General features: G+C 36.1%; 2 protein-coding genes across 2 annotated transcripts; one reads left to right on the top strand and one right to left on the bottom strand.

Annotated features, from left to right (window-relative positions):
• Positions 1-1,081: 1,081 nt before the first annotated feature.
• Positions 1,082-4,407, top strand: LOC141330833 (uncharacterized). The gene is made up of 2 exons (XM_073835601.1): positions 1,082-1,348; positions 2,281-4,407. The coding sequence occupies exons 1-2, from the start codon at positions 1,270-1,272 to the stop codon at positions 3,627-3,629; spliced, it is 1,428 nt and encodes a 475-aa protein (XP_073691702.1). The 5' UTR covers positions 1,082-1,269; the 3' UTR covers positions 3,630-4,407.
• Positions 4,408-6,724: 2,317 nt separating this feature from the next.
• On the bottom strand, positions 6,725-23,088 carry LOC141331163 (uncharacterized). The gene is made up of 3 exons (XM_073836087.1): positions 22,882-23,088; positions 20,285-21,341; positions 6,725-8,639 (listed from the first exon to the last, which is right to left on the bottom strand). The coding sequence occupies exons 1-3, from the start codon at positions 23,003-23,005 to the stop codon at positions 7,190-7,192; spliced, it is 2,631 nt and encodes an 876-aa protein (XP_073692188.1). The 5' UTR covers positions 23,006-23,088; the 3' UTR covers positions 6,725-7,189.
• Positions 23,089-23,712: the final 624 nt, after the last annotated feature.

Raw genomic sequence — 23,712 nt, 5'->3', positions numbered from 1 at the left:
CCCCTAACCTAAAAACAACGTTCTAAGAACGTTCCCGGAACATTCCCAGTAAGTTCCCAGAACGTTCCCCTAACCTAATGCGAACATTCATAAAGAAAACTTTCCTGGCTAACCAATAGGGAACGTTCTTGGGAACGTTCCAGGAACGTTCTGGGAACCAAAAATTGTTAGCTGGTTAATTGTGCACTGAAATTTTGAAAATCTCCATTTCTTGCTAGCACTTGAGCGCTGATGAAGCTTTGAAAGTTGAAAAGCTTTCCATCAGATCTAGTACGAAGGTACACAGAATTTGAAAGCTGCGTCTGATCCGTCTGTGCAAATATATTAGGCATTTCGCTGAAAGACACGGCTTTTAATTGATCCTGTTTGCCGCTGTGTACTGTTTTGGTAAAGAGCCTGAAGTGATAATAATTGTAGCCAATCACAATCAGCAGTGTTTAAGAGTTTACATAACAGTGGTCAAATATTAATGGGAAATTAATATTTTTAAAATTTCAGTACCGAAGTCGGTACTTTTGACAGCCCTTGTGATTTTAGGATTAATGCACCCATCCACACTGATACACATCTGATATTCTCCCAACTATTTACATTCAAATAAGACATAAGCAACAAAAACAGAAAACTCAGCAAAAGTGACATTTTCAAATAACTGTTTGTTTTTGACGTAAAGAAATGTTGTTGTTTTTTAAGGAAAACATTTCACGATTTCAGATCTCCATATAGTGTTTGGACCTCTAAAATGCAGGTTCAAAAACGATCCAATCTGACGAAGAAGGGTCTTATTAGTGAAACAATTGGTGATTTTCTCAAATAAATGGACAATTTATATACTTTTAACCTCCAATTTGTCTTGTCTTGTCTAGCTCTGCGTGAACTTTGTGTGAACAGCTAATTTTCTCTATCTACATCGCTGCAGAAGAACCCGACCCAGTGTTTACGTATTTTTCCCCGTATTATTTTCCTTCCTCTCAACCCTTCACACTCCAGTTCAGCGGATGGCGCTAAAACACATACGTTTGTTTGCCAAACACCATTAAACCTCAGAGGAAGAAGATTAGTTTCACCGTGCCCTCTGTTCTGTTGTTTTGTCGTGATGCTATTTTATTACAAATGGTTAAGAAATGCCTTTTCTGCAAATAGTAAAATACAGTTTTTGAATCAGGTCAATGAATCTATGTAATATCCTCATCCTCCCAGTCGTGACTTTTCAAGCAAGTAGGAATATCTGGAGAGCTATCATCTGAACTGAGATCTGCTGCTGTGAAGATGGTGTTGATTAAGGAGGAGAGTGTAGAGGAGACGATTGATCCAGAACGCTGGAGAATAAAACAGGAGGAACAAGAAGGTTGGTGTTAATTCTTGAGTTCAATTGTTGGGCTTGGGCCAAGGATACTTTTATAATCACAATCACACCGGAATATTTAAACCAGCCGCGGATCCAGAAAGCAGCACATCATGTGAGCTTTATTCGAAACAGCTTCACAAACAGTCTACATTTATGTTTAAATGCATTAAATAACGAAAGTTTATAGTCCGGATTTAGCCGCGATCAAAATTATTAATTGAACTAATGTTACGCTTAAAATAAAGATTGTTTATGATATATTGTGCCAGTGGCAATCACTGACGGTTAAAATGTATTTGATGAATAAATCATTAACTCAAGATATTGGTTTTCTTTCATATCACATAATGAATTTATTTATTTTTTAAATAGACTTATTTGTAACATTTTAGACATTTATAAAAGTCTCATTAAAACATTTAGTCATAAACTCAAGTAAATTAGGTTACATATTATTTTGTTTGGTTCTCTAATGTTTTGTTTTCAGAATCATGGGAGAACCGTGATATCTATTTTAAAATCAGTTATCCAGAGTCATAGCTTAAAAAAAATACATACTATATCTGGCATCTACCTAATACTACTAATAGTATTGTTTCTAATATTAAGTTACAAACTAGGATGTAAAATAGACAATATAATGCATGATGCAGTGTACATATATGTTAGTCTGTTTTTTAAGCAAATACTTAATCATTCAGAACTGTAAATGCTTGCATAAGCATACCCTTGAAATAAAAACAAAACATTAAGCTTTTAAAAAAATAAAGAAAATGACATGATGCCGCTTTCTGCCATCTCAGTTCCTTTTCTTTAAAAAAAAAAACGCTTAAATGTAAAACTAAAATATTAAACAGAACAATTGATGTTAATATTTACATGTAAACACATGCTAATTTCATATTTTTCTCATTTTAATGTTTTCGTTTCAGGCCTGATGAAAGTGAAAGATGAAAGTCAAGATCTGAATGAAGTGGAGGAGACTCATCAGGATCAGAATGATGCTGGAGAACAATTAATGAGTTGCACCAAAACTGAAAACAGTTGCTTACAAAGCAACATTGAAATATCCGAAGTCGAATGGCCTTACACCTGCTCTCAGTGTGGAAACAATTTCAAGCATAAAAGAAGCCTCATGTACCACACATTAGTTCATGCTGGAATAAAACCTTTCATCTGCTCTGAGTGTGGAAAGAGTTTTACGCAGGAGAAACAACTCAATAATCATACGCTTGTTCACTCCTCAGTAAAGCCTTTCAGCTGCTCTCAGTGTGGAAGCACTTTCACACGTAAAGCGAACCTTAAAAATCACATGATAATTCATAGTGGAGAAAAGCCTTTCAGCTGCTCTGAATGTGGAAACACTTTCAAACATAAAAGAAGTCTTCTTTACCACATGTTAGTTCATGCTGGAACAAAGCCTTTCAGCTGCTCTGAGTGTGGAAAGAGTTTCACACAGCAAAAACAACTCAATGATCACATGCTCGTTCACTCTTCAGAAAAGCCTTTCGGCTGCCCTGTGTGTGGAAGCGCTTTTACGCGTAAAGCAAACCTTAAAAACCACATGACAATTCATAGTGGGGGAAAGCCTTTCAGCTGCTCTGAGTGTGGAAACACTTTCACATGTAAAGGAAGCCTGAAGAATCACATGTTAATTCATGCTGGAATAAAGCCTTTTGTCTGCTCTCAGTGTGGAAAAAGTTTTACACAAAAAGGACACCTTAAGATTCATTTGGTAACTCACTCTTCGGAAAAGCCTTTCAGCTGCTCTCAGTGCGAAAGGAGTTTTTCGCTGAAAAAACAATTCGAGGAGCATTTGCGCAATCACTCTTTAGAGAAGCCTTTCAGCTGCTCTGAGTGTGGAAAGGGTTTTACGCAGAAAAAGAAACTTGATGAGCATGTGCGTATCCACTCCTCGGAAAAGCCTTTCACCTGTTCCCAGTGTGGAAGCACTTTCACGCGTAAAGCAAGTCTTAACAATCACATGATAATTCATAGTGGGAAAAAGCCTTTCAGCTGCTCTCAATGTGGAAGCACTTTCAAACGTAAAGGATGCCTTAAGAATCACATGCTGATTCACAATGGGATAAAGTCTTTCAGCTGCTCTCAGTGCGGAAAGAGTTTTACACAGAAAGGACACCTTACGGTTCATTTGATAACTCACTCTACGGAAAAGCCTTTCACTTGCTCTCAGTGTGGAAACACTTTCAAACGCAAAGAATGCCTCAAGAGTCACATGTTAATTCACACTGGGAAAAAGGCTTTTACTTGCTCTGTATGAAAAGTGTTTCACCTGTAATCAAGGATTTCAGTTGAAGTCGGTTGAGAATTCACACTGACGCAAGGTTATCTGTGTGAGAAGAGTTGGAAAGCGATTCGTAAGAAAACTGAACTGATCTGGGCGGAGATTTCCAAGGGTGGACCCTTAAAAAGGCACCAGAAAAGTCCTCAATACAGAAAATATAGCAGCAACTGTGACTGCAATACAGTGGAGTAATGTTTAGATCCATATTTAAAAGTACAATTTCTCTCAGAGTCTTGACATTGAGTTGATGCCATTTCTTCCTTTCGTAATTGTGTTTTTCACAAAATGTGGTCCACTTTTAGGTGTTTAAGGCATTCATTTGATTTGGCGGCTTTTACATGATACCATTTTCATTAAAAATGTTTTATGCACTTTAAAAATCATTTCCATTTTCTCAGTCACTTTGGCTCGAATCTAGAATTCGAATTTTTACAATTCAGCTCTCCAAACAGTTTTGTTGTTCACACCAAATTTGAATTTCTTAGTAGTTTGAGAAAACTGCATCGCTATATGTGACTTTACATGAAACAAATGTGTACAAGTTGATATGCAAATGTGAATTTTCTTTTTGCATGTAACGAATTTCTAAACAAATAAATGTTTTGTTCCTCCACATTTTCCTCTTTATTTAGCTTATATTTAGGGGCGGATTTAACCAATAAGCGATGTAAGCGGCTGTGGAATATCACATCTATTATTGCCGGAACATATCTGCAGCGTTGAACCATGCAGCCAATCAGACAAATCTGTTAATTTCTTATGCAATGACTAGAACTGTTAGTTAAAATCCACTTACCGCTCAAAATGCTGAGTTTGCGGAGTTCTGCAAGCTCGGGAATCCTCTCATTATAAAAAAGCATAGATATCATGCAAATAAGAGTTTCATTGTACAGTGTAGAGAGCTTATTAACGGAACATCGTGAGATCGAAAGTGAAAGTAAGTGACAGCTTTTAGTGATTATGTAGAGGAACGCGCTTTGTGCACATTCTAGGATAGTACTGTCTCAGAAGAGGGATATTCAGCTCAGTAAAGGAAGCATTGTGATTCAACTCATAACTTTATGTGTCTTGATGTTTCAAAATAAATCTATTGTATGCTTTTCTTAGGCGCGCCGGCGCGATCTGCCACAAACCCGTAGTAAATGCACTTGTATATACGTTTTTCCTGAACGCGGAAGTAATGACTCGGAAGGATGCTTTGCATTTCAGGGACCATATTCACAAAACATCTTAAGGCTAAAAGTAGCTCCTAACTTGCTGATTTAGGAGAAAATCTTAAAAATAATGGGCGTCGGTCATTTTGCTCTAAGAGTACTTCACAAAGCATTTTAGCACTAAAACCAGCTCCTAAACTTGTGAAATGTTAGGAGTAATGAAGAGGACTCCTAAGTCACTAAGACCAAATCCCAAACTATCCAAAATTGGCTATTGCCGATTTTATGCCAAATTCACCCTCAGATTCCTGGATTTCAAATAGTTGTATCTCAGACAAACATTGTCATATTTTAACAAACAATATATCAATGGAAAGCTTATTTACTCAGCTTTCAGATGACGCAAGAATCTCAATTTCGACAAATGTACACTTACTGGTTTTGTGGTCCAGGGTCACATATCGCAAAAAAGTTTTGACACTGGCATGGTTTTTCAGGCAATTCGCAATTTCAATTTATTTCGCGAAACAGCAATGGAAACGTTTTTTTTTTTTTTTTTTTTTTCGCGCATTTACAGATCACATTCGATTAAACATAGCCCAAATCCCACAAAAAAAAAAAAAAAAAAAAAAAAAAGGGGGGGGGGGGAGTTAATGTACTTGATACGGTTTGGTGTTTTTTTTTTATTGCAAATGAATACATTAATTAATTATTAAACTATAAGCAATGTCCAACATTTTTGGTAAAAACATTTGTGAACCAGATATAAAATACATGTAACGTAAAACAGTTAAAGTAATATTTTGTCTGACCTGACAATCAATTTGAGTCTTCCCAAGTTCCCCAAACCTTCCTTTTTTGAACATTTTAAAGATTTTTTTAAATTAATCAAATATGTATTAACCAAGTATAATCAATGTAAATATAGCCATGTTTGCAATCTACTATAATGATCATGTGTTTCCTGTATGCAAGGAGGCCTGCATAGTAATCAAGTTATTCTACTATTATGACCATATATTTCCTGTCTGTATAGAGGACTGCAAGAGAGTAAAATGTTTACATTGTAACGGGGTAGAAGCACTGTGTTTGAAAAGTGTTGAACATGCCCTAAGGAAAAAAAATATGTGCAGACACAGACTCAACATATTATCCTCAGCATTATAAATGAATGAGAAATAGAGAATAAACTTGTCATAATAATAAACTTTAATAAAAGTATTTGCAGATTTCAGCTCACCCTGATGATTTTTTTGTCTTCACTTGTAAACCGATGGGAATATTTCAGCATTTATTGGTGAACAACAGTGGGAGGAGGAGTGTATCTGCCGAAATAAACCATACATCAGTTACTGAGTTTGTTCTTATATGCTCTTTGGGGGAAAAAAAGGGAAAATTGTACATTTAGGAGCTTGTCACTGGGACTATATCAAAGGGACAACTTTGTACCTAAAGGGTGCATGCTTCAAAATATAAATGAAATAAACGAACAGATTTGTATCCAACAAATACTTGGCTTGTGCCACTGCTATGACAAATCACTATCTACTATGACTAACAAACTCTTTAAAATGTATTCGATTAATAATGCAGACAGATAGATATCTCACTTAATGTCAATCGAGTGGTGAAATATTATTGATTAGGCTTGTAAAAGCTCTACTGAGAAAATTACAATGAAAAGCAAAGCTCAAAAAGCAAGCATATACACTGTAAAAAGTTTTCACCAGTTTTAAATTAAAAACTTAAGTTTAGCAGCTAACTTAAAATTTTAAGTTAAATCAACTTAAAACTACAAGTCATTTCAACTCACGACAATAAAATGAGTTAAAAGGACTTAAAATTTTAAGGCAGCCGATGAACTTAAATTTTTATGTTGAAACTGGTGAAAACTTTTTACAGTGTAGGCAATGTTTTAGCTTTTTCAGAACTAACATTATTATAAATAATTATTAAACTATGAAAATAACAATACGCTGTTAATCAAATTAGTAATACGTTTAATCAATCATAGCTTAAAGCAAATACAAAAAGTAAACATGGAAACGAATGAGATCGATCTCTACCTTTGATGACTTACAAGAGAAAAAGAGAAGCAAAGTAACCAAAACTACATTAGAGTATATTTCACATATGCATAGCGAAGTAGAAATGGAAAAGTAAGTAGTTGTTCTAATGAAAAACTAAAAGATTCATGCCTCTCTTAAAAAAAGTGTTATTAAAAAATTGTCAGCGTGAATTTTATGGTGCTCTTTCTTTTAATCATCTGCAGTAAAGGACTTCCTGCATTTAAGTCCGGTGAGAAGGAGTTAACAGATATCAATCAACCAACACCCTGTCGCTCATCATGGCTGTTAGGAAACTAATTGGTTTCAGCAGTGATCACTTGTGCTGGTTTTCACTGCTGTGGATCCTCTCATGTTTTCTCAGACCTTTTGACCGAATGAATCTCTCGTCGCAGTGTGAACACTTGTACGGTTTCTCTCCAGTGTGAATCCTCTGGTGCAGTTTTAAATGACTGGCTGAAATAAAAGTCTTGTCACAGTCAAAACACATATAATCTTTCACACCAGTGTGAATTTTCTGATGTATTTTTAAACTTTGCGGCAGAGAAAAACTCTTTCCACATTCAGAACAGGAATGCGGCTTCTCCTTCGTGTGAACTGTCAGGTGTTTCTTCAGGTTTGATGCATAGCAAAATGTTTTTCCGCAGTGATCACATGTGAACGGCTTCTCTCCGGTGTGGATTCTCATGTGATATTTAAGATTTTTTTTAATTGAGAATCTCTTTTCACACTGTTCACACATGAACGGCTTCTCTCCGGTGTGAATCCTCATGTGAAGCCCAAGACATGATTTGTTTGTGAATCTCCTTCCACACTGATCACATGCATATGGCTTCTCTCCGGTGTGGATTCTCATGTGAATCCTAAGTCTGTCTTTAACTGAGAATCTCTTTTCACACTGATCACACTCGAACGGCTTCTCTCCGGTGTGGATCCTCATGTGAATCTTAAGGTACGCTGAATCTGCGAAACTCTTCCCACATTGCTCACACGCGAAAGGCCTCTCTCCAGTGTGGATCCTCATGTGTTTATCAAGGTCTATTTTTTCTTTAAAGCTATTTCCGCACTGATCGCATGTGAACGGCTTCTCTCCAGTGTGGACTTTCATGTGTCTTTTATGTTTTGAAGAGACCGCAAAACTCATTCCACACTGATCACATACGAACGGCTTCACTCCTGTATGAACACTCATGTGAAGCTCAAGACTGTGTTTGTTTGAGTATCTCTTTTCACACTGATCACACATGAACGGCTTCTCTCCGGTGTGGATCATCATGTGATTCTTAAGGTGTGATGAAGTTTTGAAACTCTTCTCACATTTATCGCAGGGGTATGGTTTCTCTCCGGTGTGGATCCTCATGTGCTGCTTAAGATGTACTTTCTGTGTGAAACTCTTCCCGCACTTTTCACAGGTAAATGGCTTTTCTCCAGTGTGGACTTTCATGTGCATATCAAGACTTGCTTTGGCTGAGAAACTCTTTCCACATTGATCGCATGCATAAGGCTTCTCTCCAGTGTGGATTCTCATGTGTACTTTAAGGTGTAATTTTACTGAGAAGCTCTTCCCACATTGAACACATGTGTGCGACTTCTCTCCGGTGTGAATTCTCATGTGTTGTTTAAGGTTAGCTGATTGTGTGAAGCTCTTCCCGCACTGATCACACGTGAACGGCTTCTCTCCATTGTGAACTCTCATGTGAAGATCGAAATTATATTTTCTTGAGAAACTCTTTCCACACTGAGTGCAGGTAAGAGATTTCTTGGCTCTTCCTTTACTCAGGTTTTTTTTTCCAGGTTTGTCATGATGCTCTTCCTCCACTTCACTCAGATCTTCACTCTCCTCGTTCTCTTCCATCAGCTCTGAAACGAAAGAAAAAACAATTTAATTTTCAGGACTGGTCAGGTAGAAATATGAAGTGAAAAGACATTAAAGTAAGCTCTGATATCATAGACAACTGTTATATGCAATATATACAACGATCACTTCTAAGATTTATTTTTCTTACAGGATGCCAAAGTGTTTCTAAATCATATCTGAGTAAGACAAAAAGAAAAGTTTAACTAGGCAGCTGTCTAAATATATAATCTCATGGCCTTCAGTAGCTGAAGTAATTAAGAAATCCAGATTTGCTTTTACCTAGTAACAGAAGGTTCGGATGAATTAGACATATGAAGAACCAATTACTGTATATTGGATAAAAATGATGTAATGAATCATGTCTTAGACTTGTCCAGTGTAAATGAAGGGTTTTCCAAGCTTTAATGGCATTATTTAAGCAAGGTGTAGTCATAAGTGGCCACATATGAGTTTTTTTTTAGGTGTAATATTAATAATTAATATTAATAAAATTTAATGTATGCCATATTTTAAAGCCTATCTGCTCAAATTGAACCCTTCTAAGTTTCAAAAGGTAACGAATTTGCTTTCATTTATTCTTCTGCAATTGTTCTTAAAATATCAAGAGTTTTTTTTTTTGCTATTGCAAAATTTAGAGATCCATCCGTGCTGGATATATCGGTCCGGTTCGCCAAAGACCCAAATATGTTATAATGATTGACAAAACATTCCTGCATTCAAGGGTTAAAGCTATGTAATACGGTGCTAAGAATATAGTGAGAAGAAACCCAAAATGCTTATAACCTGCTTTCTGCTAAGCAAGGATTGCAGCAAGTAAACTATTTAAAGCTTGAAAAACACATAGACATGGAAAGAACCTGTTCAAGAGCTGGAAACACATGATAGCTATTTATCAACTTTCAGCAACTGATTTGTCCTGGAACCCATAGATGGTAAAAAATGCCTGGTCCTAAAATACAATGATGCATATATGGTATACTGTGCACAGCACAGTATGTATATATATATATATATATATATATATTACTATATATAGTGTATATATGAGTGCAAAACACGTTCATGAGTTACCTTTGCAAACGTAACTCGACTTTGTTGCTGGTTCAATAAAGTCTTACTGGCTTCAAAACCTCTTCAGAGCAGTTTATTTTGAGCAAGGAAAATTCCACAACACACCTTGAATTAATTCAGTCATATTATGACAATCACTAAATAATCACTAAAGAGCTGCCATGAAACCTCACCTCTTGTACAAAAGCCATACTTTTCCAAACCCTGTAGGAACCCTGTGTAAATACGACAAACTGTTTCCATTGCAGTTTTGCAAACTATTCCTTTATCAAATTGGCTGAAAAAAAAAAAAAAAAAAACACCTCATGTGAGCCATCTGTTTAATTATTACATTCTGCATAGTTTCTAGCGAGGGCGTTCTGGTCTCTGGTTTACCTACTGAGAGTTAATGACATGGGAATTTTTCTAATCTTTAGCTATCGCGGCCAGGAACAGCATGTTATCTTTGGGGAGTAGGTTTGCTGAAGCTTACAGTCGGGGGTTGATTTCCTGTGTTGTCTTTTGATGTTTTGGTTAAGTGGTAAACACCTTTAAGGACTGCTCACCAAATACTTATAAAATACAATGCATCACTGCCTTAGTCAGACTTTTGATGACTGCAGTCCCACACAGCACATTCTCAATGAAGAATCCTGTTGAAGATACCCAAGAATCTCCTATTCTAAGTTTTCAACAATTTCTACCACAATCTTCAGATTATTTTTTTTTTAATATTATAGACACATGTTTCTGTTATGTTTCTGTAGTAAGAAATGTTAAATGAATTTGATCAACGATTCAGTTATCTAACGTGATAGTTACATATAAAATCTAAAAAATAAATAAACAAAATATTTTTTAAAACTCTGACACCCCAGAAGTGACATAAACTGGGTCTTTCTGCAGCATGGCGGGACGAAAAGTAAATAATCTCCATCTGTTGTCTCAGTTTTTATGCAAACTGTACAGTTTTGATCTCATTCATCAACCCTGTTACCAAAGTTTTTGTAAGAACTTCTAAGACTTACAAAGACTTTAATAAAGAAGCTAAAAGCAACTTTCATTAATGTCTAAGACTGATTCCTAAGCACTGACTGATGTGTCACCTAAGTGTTGTGTTATCTAAACCTGATGAAGTGCTTGAATCTTTATAACCTGAATGCTCTTCAGCATCATGAATGAATGATAAATCAGAAATAAACACCAACCTGTTTGCTCTTCAGTGCGTTTCATTCTGCAGGGTCTTTGCATATTTCAGCTCTTCCTGATGCTTTGAGGCTCGTCTTCACTTGTAAACTGTTGGGAATATTCCAGCATTTATTGCTGAACAGTGGGAGGAGCTTCTCTGATGATGTGACTGCAGTGGGAGGAGCTTCTCTGATGATGTGACTGCAGTGGGAGGAGCTTAACTGATGATGAGTTTGCAGTGGGAGGGGCTGATCTGCCAAAATCAAAAATGTATCAGTAACTGAGTGTGTTTTTATACTCATGGACAGCAGAATATAAATAATGTAATGCCAATTCTTGCAAATATATTGACTGACAATTTAGTCTCTCTAAATCCCTTTTTTCCACATCTCTGCTCTGATTAGCCAGATGACGCTGTGTGTTTTGACTGGTCTACTGCATACACCAGGTGAAAGTAACAAAATTAACCATAATTGAATTTCAGCTCCAGATATTTCTGAAAGCTCAGCCATTGTACACACTGACAATAAAGATGGTATTGGTTTTGCCATATAAGAGCAAAAGTTAGTCCGATGATGAAACATTGGAAGAACTAGCTATTCATATCAAAACCCATCGTCTTACGGATGACTTGAGCGGGACATTTCTTAATGATATTACTCCTGCATTATGATATTTTGCAACAGTTAATGACTGATTAAAAAAAGGAAAGGACATGATGTGATGTGATGTGATTTGTGCTCTGCATTTCACTCATGAAACCAGAGGCGTTATGTCCATACTGAGCCAAGTGGATTTTAAAATGCAGCTTCCAAAAGACAAAAATATTATTTATATTTATTTCAATTTATTTAAATTCTGAATTAGAAAAAAAAAAAACTTTGGTAACATCCATCTTCATTAACAAATACAGGTAAATAATGTTGCAGTTTCCCTCTTTCCCAGCTGAAGAAACACTCTTGGGTCATTCCATGTCAAATCAACCAATTTTCAAAAACTTGAAGGGGGCTCAAATTCTTGATTTTGCTAATATATATATATATATATATATATATATATATATATATATATATGTATGTGTGTGTGTGTGTGTGTGTGTGTGTGTGTGTGTGTGTGTGTGTGTGTGTGTGTGTGTTTTTGTTTTGTTTTTCTGAGGAAAGATAGACATGTATAATGATTAAAGCCAAAATGGAAAACAGCACTTTTCAAGTTTTTTCTGCAAAGTTTGCATGCCTGTAACTCAAGAAGTATTAAAGATATCTTAATGTCCTTTTAAATATTGGGTCTTAACAAACTTTCATTTGAGCAACTTTATTTTTTGGGCCGTATGAGATTCAGTTCTAGAGATATTGGAATTTTAATATGGCTCCAGGAGTAAATCATTAAAATTTACTCGTGTTCTGAGGTCAAAAACCAGATGTAGGTCAGTTTGAAAATAAACTATACTTGTTTTTATTTTAAAGAGGAATGTCTGAAGAACAAATAATGTTAAAACTAGAGATGTATCTTGTTTCTTTCTGTCAAGACAACTGCATTGAACATACCAGTCTGAATGCCATATATATTATTCATCCAAAGTTCACATGCCTATAGCTCAAGAAGTATTAAAGATATCACAATTTGGTTTTAGATTCCAGTTCTTCATAAACTTTTCTTTCACAATCTTAATTTCCAAGGCCCTACATCCTTCAGTCCCAGGGATATCAATGAAGCTATATGTCTAGATTGTTGAATATTACCACTTTGTATACAGCTGATACTTATTTTACTTAAAGAACAATGTCTGAAGAAGAAATAATGTTGAAATTGAAATCGTATCTTGTTTCCCTCTGTCAAAACAATTGTATAGAACATACCTGTTTAAGTCTCATATTCTTTTTTTCTTTTTTTTAAGTTGTGTGCTTGTAACTCAAGTATTAAAGTTATTTTAATATGATTTTAGATTCTGGTTCTTAAGAAACTTTTCTTTTTGAATCTTAATTTTTAAAGCCCTGTATGGTTTAATCCCAGAGATATTGAGACCTCAGTGTAGATCCAAATTTAGTATCCTACCCATTTTCAGTGCTCAAAAACTTAATGTAGGGTCTTTTATAGGGGGAGGGTCTTGTATAGGAGTCCTCTCATGCACACCACACGTCAACCCGAGTTATTTGGGGGGTCCTTGGAGTAGGCTACTCTAAATTGAAACAGATGTCCTTCCTCACTCCCTTCCTCCCTACAATAACAAGAGACATGGCTTGCACAGAACAGTAAATGTAAACTAGAACTATAATGGTAAAATAATTTGTATATGATTCTTTTATAGTTTGGTTAATAAAATTGTCCTCAATAACTATACTAGAGCACATCATATCTAAATATAGTTTGACTATCTAATAAAAAAATTATAATTTACCAAATATTTTTGTTCCAAAGTTTGTCTAGTGTCCAGACTGACTTAGTGAGGTAACTGCTATCATGGAGCAATTAATTAATTTCTCGATGTCAATGAAGCTCGAGAGGCTGAGTTCCCGATGTCAAAATGAGACTTTATTAAACAGAGCAACAAAGCCAAGACTACAATTGCCGTATCTCCCCCGTCTGTCCGGGTATCCATTCTCATACTTATCTACACTAACCAAGATTAGTAGTTCCGTTTTTTTATTGGTCATGCCTGTCTGGTATGCCACAATTAATTACCCAATTTTTAATGGTGGAATCTGGCTAGATCAACGATTTTTAAAAGGAGGTGGTCACATGAGACATACATCAAACTTTTTTACTTGCACTTGTCAAATGTTGGAGATCATCCAAAGTTCATTGTTTCACTTAACTTCACTGGTAAAGTCCAGTGGAAAATACCAGTGCTGCCCAATGGCAGACACCTAAAGCTCAAATCTATACTTGGATACCTGGTATTGTAATAACCAACATATTGATCAGTCTATATTGATTACTGTCATATGTTTGAGTAAAATAATAACATACTGAGTAAAATTACATAATATATCTTAAGATGATACAATTGTGCTAAAATACCTCAGTTAGCCATACCTCTATTTCTACAAGTACAGCACTCAGATAAACAAACTGAAAATCACTAAAAGTCCCGCCAGACGCATTTCAAATTTTGAAGCTCACATTCTTTATTTGAATTATTTACCAGCAACGTATGCGATTATCCAGTGACTATTGAACCTAAAACTACCTTTATCACGCTATAGAACCGACTATATAGAATATATATAACAGATCTGCCAAAGATAAATCAATCTCAAAAGAGAAATAGCATTAGCAATAAAATCAGGTCCGCTTGTATCGGTTACAGCACTCAATTAAACAAGCACAAACTGAAAATCACTAGAAGTCCCGCCGCACGCATTTCAAATATTGACGCTCGCATTCTGGCCACTAGTATTTACTACAACTATGTCAAAATCAGTTATTTAAATTACTTACAAACGGTCCCACAAGCAACACATGCGATTATACAGTGACCAGGGTTTCTGCAGATATGAACAAGTGAAATTTAAGACTTTTTAAGACCTTTTTAATACCACCTTATATGAAATTTAAGACCGAAACCTGTAATGGAAATAGATATTATATTACATGCATATATGTAATATTTAATGTGTTTAATGTAAAAAGTAAACGCAATTTCATGGCTGTCATAAATTAAATTTATTACTACGATATACAGTGAACTTTTCATATCAGCAGATACTATTCCACACAAAATATCCCCATAAAAGTACCACTAGAAATATCTGATGTAAAAAAAAAAATTCTGAAGCAATATTTTCATCAGTGCTTCTGCTAATGTTGCATATTGTCTAATATGTAAGTAACTACTTGACTAACTACTTTTTTATTGAGCTAAAATTAATGTAACATTTGTAATTGAGAATTTTTAGCAAAAAGCTCACTTGGTATATTACTGAACTATATCATGTTATAAATAAACTATACATTTTAAATATTTACCTCAGTGTGTTTCTTTAGAGTGCTGTTACATTCATTTGTTTTAAAGTATGTCACAAATAGACCAGAAATACACTATCCATTATCAATTTCTGTTTACGTTTAATGTATTAAAATATGAATCTTTCTTGCCTTTGGATGCTTCACTAGTTGTTTTTGTCATTTCAGTTTTAATCAGGCGGTTTGTTCGGTCGGGCAAGTAAAAAAAAAAAACATTTTAAAAGTATTTCGAACGCTGGCGGTCAGCTAGCTCGACCTATATTTCTTATTATTATTGAGAACATTATATACAGAAAAAGGTAGTTTGACCTGTATTCTGCTACTGCGATTCTGAAGACGCAGTAACTTCCATAGAGGGAGAAAAAAATCTAGTTGTTTGCAACTGGCCTTAGCCAAGCCCTATATTCAGTTTTTTTCAAGCTAAGTATCGCTAAATTTGCACTTCCCCAAAGCTAAAAAGTTAAATCCATTTTACTTCTGAGGTACAATCCGAGAGAGACTCGCGGCAATAACAGAAAGCTGATTGGCTATTGCATGCTGGTCTCATTTGTAGTTTAAATACAGCAAATTATATTTGGAATAGTGAAATAAAGAACTACAACACCACGGAAACAACAAAAAGAGAATTTAAATGAGCATTAGAGGCAGCGTTACATGGACATCGGAAAAATAAGACCTGTGTAAAATTATTTAAGACCTAGAACAGCGAATTTAAGACTTTTTAAGGCCTAAAATTTAGATTTTTAAATTTTAGACTTTTTAAGACCCCGCGGAAACCCTGAGTGACTATCGGAATTAAAACTTCATAACAAATGTGATCTGCCAAGATAAATCTCAAAAGAGAAATAGCGTTTAAATGAATCACAGCAGCTTGTATCGCTTCCTATCAATTCCACTCACAGATCACGAGACATTCAGTAATAGCGAAAACAGCGATATACTCGATGAAAACAAGAAACAACCTCATATATTGTTGCATAAACAAATTGTGTCAAGTGTACTTTACAGTTGTCTTATAGGTTATGCGAAAAACCGTTAACTGTCTGTTCACCTCACCTCAGTCAGAAGACTCGCTGCGGATGCATCCGAAAGTTTCGATGACTCTTTGTTCGCGGTTCCTCCCTAAAGTGATTTCAGACAGACCTTTAAGGCAGCATAATGATTTAAGGATCGACAACGAGAGATTTGCTGCTGATAACTACGTGATTATTTACTTACCACTGTCGTGGCAAAAATCCAAATCTGTTGTTAAATGTGAGACCGAGAGTGAAAACACAGACGCTCTGTACTAATGCAGCAGGGTTGACCTTAGAGTAGCCTATTTTTTCAGACTTGTCCTAACTGGTCATGGCCACTCTCTGTATCCTGCCTTTTAAATTGTGCATCTGACCAATGAACTGTGAAGAAAGAGGAGATATGAAGCAGAACAATGTGTCTCGTTCTTCTCATGTTGGTTAAACAGGATCTGAAGCAGAACAGTTTGTGGGAAAAGATTAACTAAAGAATGTTTTTTTTTTCCCACACCAATCTTAGCCCAGATATTACAGACAGTTCTTGTTTAAATGCATTTGTTGAAGTAAAATCAATAAAGAGCATTTTTGTGAAATAAACATTTCTTTATGCCTCAAATATCATATGAGTGATTCTATGATTAAGTCACAATTTTTTTCTGCTTTCTTCAAATGGTTATATTTTAAATTGTTTTAATAAGGCGTTACTCATTGTTATGAACTACAAGATGTTACAGTTCATAACAATATAATAGATTCTGCAAAAAGTGTCACAAATATAAAAAAAAAAGATTTCTTGTTGTCCAAATTTGCGTATTTGATTTATAAAAGCCATTAAGAGTCCTAAAAAGAGTTTTACAACATTTTTACAACATTATTATTTTCTTTTAAATAACATTTTCTTATAAAATGTGCGTTTGTAAATCTTGCGTCAACTCTGCAACTCTGTTGGATATTAGAAATATTTATATATATTGATAGATATTGATAGATACATGCTTACTGGTAACATCATCAGCAGTGAGTTGAAAATGCAGAGCAGAAAATCAATTTAAAACCAATTTTAGTAAAACAAACATTTATTTAATGCAACAATAGCTCAGATTTGCTTCACAACAAAATGTAACTAAACAGAAATTGTTTGATTTTTTGAAATACCCATTTGATATTTCAAAGGGTGTTTGCTGTTGTTTTTTAGCACAACAATTTCTTAAATTAAATAAAAACTGAAAACGGTGATTTATAATGTGCAAATATATGAAATTGTGTAGAATCTAGTGTCTTTGGCTTAGAGTCAGTATTGTGAAATCTTAAGATTTATTATAATATTTTACTCAATATGGTATTATTTTACTCAAATGTATAACATATATTTATAAAAGTAATCAATAGACTGATCAATATGTTTGTTATTACAGTATCAGATGTCTTAGTATAGATTGTGAGCTTATGGTGTCTGCCATTGGGAAGCATGGGTATTTTCCACTGGACTATACCAGTGAACTTAAGTGAACCCTTGAACTTTGGATAATCTCCAACAAATGACAGGTGTGCGTAAACAACAATGTATGTCCCATGTGACCGCCGCCCCAACCAATTATTTAAAAATGGCTGATCTAGCCAAATTCCACCATTGAAGATGTGCCAGGTGGGCTAGTAATAAATTGTGGCGAACCAGACAGGCATAGCCAATTAAAAATCAGAACTACAAATTTGGTAGCGCAGATAGGTATAAGAAGGGAGACCCCGGACAGAGAGAGATGGAGATGCAGCGATCGCTGACCCAGCTTTGTTGCTCTGTTCAATAAAGTCTTATTTTGACATCTGGAACTCTGCCTCTTGAGCTTCAATGACCTCTTCATTGAGAGATGCATCTATTGCTCCACAACATCAGTCGCACAGTTTCTCCAGTAGATGTCAGTAAAGCCACACTGAAGTCTCGCTGCAACTGACTGAAGAGTTACATACTGACACTTGTAGAGAGAACAGATCTTCTGCAGACTCACTGCTCTGGGCGATGTCCTGCATCTTCTTCCAGACTCTGAACGGCAGGTTGCCCAAGTAACGTGGCACATGAATCAAAGCTCCAGAAGGCGTCTGTGGATCCGGCTGTGAGATCTGGACTCTGGAAGAACATTCAGGAGTCAGAACTGCAGTGGCTTTGGATCAGAAGCAGAGAGACCAGAGACACCAGCAGATCACTCACCTTTCCATTGAGACTGGAAACTCCTGCAGAACAAACACACCATTGATCATCAACAACTCAATCAATCATCAATCAATCAATCAATGATCTGAAATCAGACCTTTAGAAAGCAGACATCACTGGCTTTCATCATCTCCTCCGTGTCTTTGATTGTGTGTGAAAGAGCTGAGATGTGTCTGTTGATCTCCTCCAGCTTCTCCTTCATCATCTGCTTCTTCTGCTCCCCCTCCTCCCTCAGTGCAGTGATTGTAGCTTCTTCTTCTGAACCAGCTAATCAAGCTGTAACTAGGCATACTAGATTCCAGGCAAGTGTTTTGGGGCTGACTTGGAGGACAGTGGCCCTCCAGGGCCGAGTTTGGACACCCCTGCTCTACACGATTACACTGCACACTCAAGTTACCTTGTGTCCCAAAATAAATAATCATCACTGTCATCCTGTGCTTTGTTGAATCTCTTGGCACACATAGAAACAAAACATCATCTAGAAGAGATCTGGTAATCGACACTTTGACACGGAAGTGAGTGCATATGAAATTATTCAGCTATTAACCCATTTGTGCCCAATTTTTTCTGAATGGTTTCATTCATATAGTTGTGTTAATAGTGTCCTATGTGATCATTTTCTGCATTTAGTTTCCCCAGGTTTTTTTTTTTTTTTTCTTGAAAATTGCTATAGTTGCCGGTGAGCAAATATGTTGTATGCACCCCTTCATTTGAATAAGAGGAAAACATTTGGCATTAAACTCAAAATTACTGATGTCAATACCCTGCTGAAAAACAAAAAAAACAACTAAAACCAGCCAAAGATAGCTGGCTGGTCTTAGCTGGTTTAAGATTGAAGTAGTTGGTTTCAGCTGGTTTTCCCAACCAGAAGTGGCCAAAAACTCCTCTTAAACCAGTCTGTTGACAATCTAAGACCAGGCTGGATGATCAGCTAAAACCAGCCTAAACTGATTGGCTGGATTCAGCTGGTTGTTTCAGATGGTTTCCCAACCAGACTAGCTAAGGAAGTGTGCAAAAACTCCTCTAAAAACCAGCCTAAGCTGATTGGCTGGTCTTAGCTGGTTTAACCCGGAAGTAATTGATTTTAGCTGGTCTTAGCTGGTTGTTTCAGCTGGTTTCCCAACCAGACAAGCTAAGGAAGTGGCAAAAAACTTCTCTAAATCCAGCCTGCTGACCAGCTAAGACCAGGCTGGATGACCAGCTAAAACCAACCTAAGCTGATTGGCTGGTTTGAGCTGGAAGTAGTTGGTTTTAGCAGGTTGTTTTAGCTGGTTTTCCAACCAGACCACACTGTAAAAAACAATTTGTTGAATTAAGTTAAAATAATTTGTTACCTAGCTGCCTTATAATTTTAAGTTCAGTCAACTTAAAATGTTAAATTGTCCTAAGTGACAACTTAGAAATTTGAATTAATTCAACTTGAAAATTTTAAGGGAGCAGGGTAACAAATTATTTTTAAGTGTAGGCAACAATTATTATTATTTTTTTCTTTTTACAGTGCAGCTAAGGAAGTGGCCAAAAACTCCTCTAAAACCAGCCTGCTGACCAACTAAGACCAGCCTGGATGACCAGCAAAAACTAGCCTAAGCTGATTGGCTGGTTGTTCCAGCTGGTTTCCCAGCCTGACCAGCTAAGAAAGTGGCCAAAACCCCTCTAAAACCAGCTTTTTAACCAGCTAGATGCGCTGTATGATGATTATCAGAGGCAGCCTTTGCAATTTCTGCAGGACAGTCATGGCCTAATAATTAGAGAGTCTGACTTCTAACCCAAAGGCCAGGGGTTCGAGTCTTGGTACCCACAGGGATTGTTGGTGGTGGGAGTGGATATCCAATCAGGGCTATCCAGTGTGGATCATCTCATGCGGTTTGACATGTCCTGACTGATTGAATCTCTTGGGATTGTGTCAGCACTTAAAATGAATTCTCGAGAGACATTTTAGTTTGTCCGCTGTAGCAAGTGTCTTTTCACACTGCTTTCACACTTCCATGCGTCCTCTGGTGTACTTTTAAAGTGTGCAGCCATGTGAAGCGTTTTCCACACGAAGAACACGTGTGCCTCTTCTCTCCGGCGTGCATCTTCATGTGTTCCTTAAGGTTTCCTTTTAATGTGAAACTCTTCCCGCACTGATCGCACATGTGTGGCTTCTCTCCGGTGTGGATCTTCTCATGTGTTTTTAGATTTGACGACTGGCTGAAGCTCTTGTCACACTGCGAACACTTGTAGGGTTTTTCTCCAGTGTGAATTCTCCGGTGAAGCTTCAGCTGACCCTCTGTAAAAAAGGACTTCCCACACTCAAAGCACACCTGATCCTTCACACTACTGTGTCGTTTCTGGTGTATCTGAAAACTATCCAATAGTGGAAAACTCTTTCCACACAAGGGACACACGTGAGGCTTCTCCTGTGTGTGAACTTTCTGGTGCTTCCTCAGGGATTCTGCCCAAAAAAAACTTTTACCGCACTGTTCACAGTTAAACGGTCTTTCTTCAGAATGAGAACGCAGATGTGATTTAAGACTCACTGCCTGTACAAAACTCTTCCCGCAGTGACCACACGTGTGCAGCAGCTCTCCAGTGTGGATTCTCATGTGATCCGTAAGGTGTATTTGCTGTGTGAAACTTGTCCCGCACTGATCACAAGTGTGCGGCTTCTCTCCACTATGAACTCTCATGTGGTCTTCAAGACTTTGTTGGTAGAGGAAAAACTTCCCACACTCATCACATTTGTGCGGCTTCTCTCCAGTGTGGACTTTCATGTGATCATTAAGAGTTCCTCTCCGTGTGAAACTCTTCCCGCATTGATCACATGTGTGCGGCTTCTCTCCAGTGTGGATTTTCATGTGTTCGTTAAGGTTACTTTTAAGCGCGAAACTCTTCCCACATTGATCACACATGTGTGGCTTCTCTCCAGTGTGAATCTTCATGTGTTCGTTAAGGTTTCTTTTCAGCGTGAATCTCTTTTCACATTGATTGCATGCAAAAGGCTTCTCTCCGGTATGAATTCTCATGTGATCTACAAGGCTTTTTTTGTATGGGAATGTTTTTCCACACTGAAGGCAGGTTAAGTTTGTGTTGGCTCCACTTCTAAGTACAAACTCCTCTTCTATTTGTGAGCAACTCAGAGATTCTTCCACAGGTTTGACATGATGTTTCTCCTCCACTTCATTAAGTTCTTCACTCTCTTCCATCAGGTCTAAAATGAAAGCAAAAAAATTGCATTTTAAGAAAATCACAAACAAGCCATTTCATTCATAGTCCTACAAATATTAAATGTTACTACACTTAAGTACTTAATACTTAAGAGTTTTACTTCACTACTACGATACATGCATGTGGGGCTGCTGAAATCATTTAATAAGGTCATTATTTTAGTTTTCTTTGCACACAAAAAGTATTCTCATAGCTATGTAAAAATTATGGAGGAACCACAGATGTCCTTACTACCCAAACATATCTTAATTTGTGTTCCTAAGATGAACAAAGGTCTTACAGGTTTGTAACGACATACGGGTGAGTAATTAATGACAGAACTGGGTAAACTATCCCTTTAACACTTATTAACACCACAATTTTCTCATTAAATTTTCTAAAGGAAATGTGAGGCCAGGGCATTGTTATGCAGTTGATGGGGTAAGTCAAAAGAGCCCACTGCCAAACCTCTACAATAGGGATGGGTGTATCAATCCTGAAGTATCGATATATCGAATAAAAAATAGAGATACTAATGTGTTTTATTTATCAGTTATTTTGTTTATTTAACTAAATACAATGCATACAATATGTAAAATTAGACGCATAATCTATGTTAGCAGATAATTGTGCAGGATGTAACTATTTCCCTGCTCATCTGATTGTACGCGAATGTTGCAAGAACCAATTAATAACAGATAGCATTCACTCACTTCAGACAGGGCTGCATTTCCCAAAAGTATCAAAAGAAAGCATTGTTGCTTTTGGGAATGGCAGCCCAGAATTGAATTTGTAGCCTATATAATGTGTGCAATTACATTTAGCCCATTCAAATTAATGTTTAAAGTTCATTGATCATGGTCTATTTTGTAGTAATGTTAATATAAATCATACACTGTCCGAATAAAATTTTGCATTTTACATGGGCAACAGCCTGTCACTGGCAGCATTTTCAACTACAGGTTTTGCAGTTACCACTACAGTAAACATATTTTAACCATGTAAAAAAATATATAGCTTAATAAAGTTGCAATTAAGGCATATTAAATGTTATTTTCAAATATTAAGGCGGTATCATTACATTTTACTGCTAGTAATTTAATAATTGTAATAATTTATAAGTTTAGAAGAATCGTAACGGTATCAATATCGTATAATATATGCATTTAATTGTTAAAACGCAATTCATACAGATCTATATTTATGTAGGTGTAAGTAAATAATGTTAGAATTCATTGTTTTGTGAACAATAGCTACGTATCATCACACAGACTCCAGCAAGTCACCACTCAGATCCAATCAACTGTGCCATATTATACTATTTACAAGTAGTTTTAATATCAGTGAACACCTTTAACATTTACAATTACAATTAAGTCAATTTCCATAAGAAGTTATCTTTACATTTACTTAAGTGTGATAATTGCATAGACTTCGTTACACTGACTGACAGCAACCATAAAATCTGCTAAGTCTCAAATCTAAGTTTCATAACCGTAATGTTTCACAGAATAGGTCATGAAGAATCAAGAAAAAACACCAACCTCTTTCTTCGTCAGTATCTTCATGCTTCACTCTGAAGGTTTCTGGATCACTCGTGTTCTCGCTGTAATCTTCTATAATCTCAATCTTTACAGGTTTCTGTTCTTCCTGCTGCTCTGATTCCATGTTTTCACTTGTTAATGATTCGTAATGCTTTGGAAACGTCGCAAATATTTTGTTTTGAAACAGCAGTTCCGGGCGAATAGCTTCTTTTTCTTCTTTTCGTGTTTTAGACAGTTTTATGGGGGGGAATAAAAGGCGCCACCTACTGGTCTGGAGTGTGAAGCCAACTCAGTTTATCACTCAACAAAGGATGATATTTAGAAGAACTTGGGAAACAGAACAGTTCTTGGACACCACTTTTTAAAATCCTTTTATGGAAGTCAATCGTTCCTCACAATATTTGCCTTTGATTGTAGAAAGAGATTGTTCTGAGGCAGTCAGTTGTACTAATAAATACACATAGAATATGGGCGATGAAACTACTCAGTGGACCAACGTATTTAGAAATATAAATTAGAATAAAACTCAACATATTTGTCAGATATACTGCTTAAATAATAAAGTAAAAGAGGTTACATTTAAAATGTTACATGATATATTGAGCTAAAAGTGTCTCAGATACATTTTATTTTGATATTGATTAATCCTGTGATTTTTGTTCAATGGAAAGCGAGTCTATTGACCATCTGTTTTGTAAATTATTAGATTTTCATTAGATGGAAAACATAATATAATTAAGTTATATTGATATTGTATAACTGTGATATATGGATGTATTATTTACATCAAGGTGACACTAACTTTGGGAAATTTTCATATACATAAGAAAA

Source organism: Garra rufa, chromosome 1, assembly GCF_049309525.1.
Source record: "Garra rufa chromosome 1, GarRuf1.0, whole genome shotgun sequence".
In the NCBI taxonomy this organism is placed as follows: domain Eukaryota; kingdom Metazoa; phylum Chordata; class Actinopteri; order Cypriniformes; family Cyprinidae; genus Garra; species Garra rufa.
This window is presented reverse-complemented; position numbering and strand designations above follow the sequence as displayed.

Bases quoted from the DNA above. Each gene is read 5' to 3' on its own strand.
- LOC141330833 (XM_073835601.1), top strand. From the start codon at position 1,270: ATGGTGTTGATTAAGGAGGAGAGTGTAGAGGAGACGATTGATCCAGAA. The intron at 1,349-2,280 runs GTTGGTGTTAAT...TTTTCGTTTCAG, and splicing joins AAAACAGGAGGAACAAGAAG to GCCTGATGAAAGTGAAAGAT.
- LOC141331163 (XM_073836087.1), bottom strand. From the start codon at position 23,005: ATGGAATCAGAGCAGCAGGAAGAACAGAAACCTGTAAAGATTGAGATT. The intron at 21,342-22,881 runs GTTGGTGTTTTT...CTTTCATTTTAG, and splicing joins AGATACTGACGAAGAAAGAG to ACCTGATGGAAGAGAGTGAA. The intron at 8,640-20,284 runs GTGCGATCAGTG...GAGTAAAGGAAG, and splicing joins ACCGGAGAGAAGCCACACAT to AGCCAAGAAATCTCTTACCT.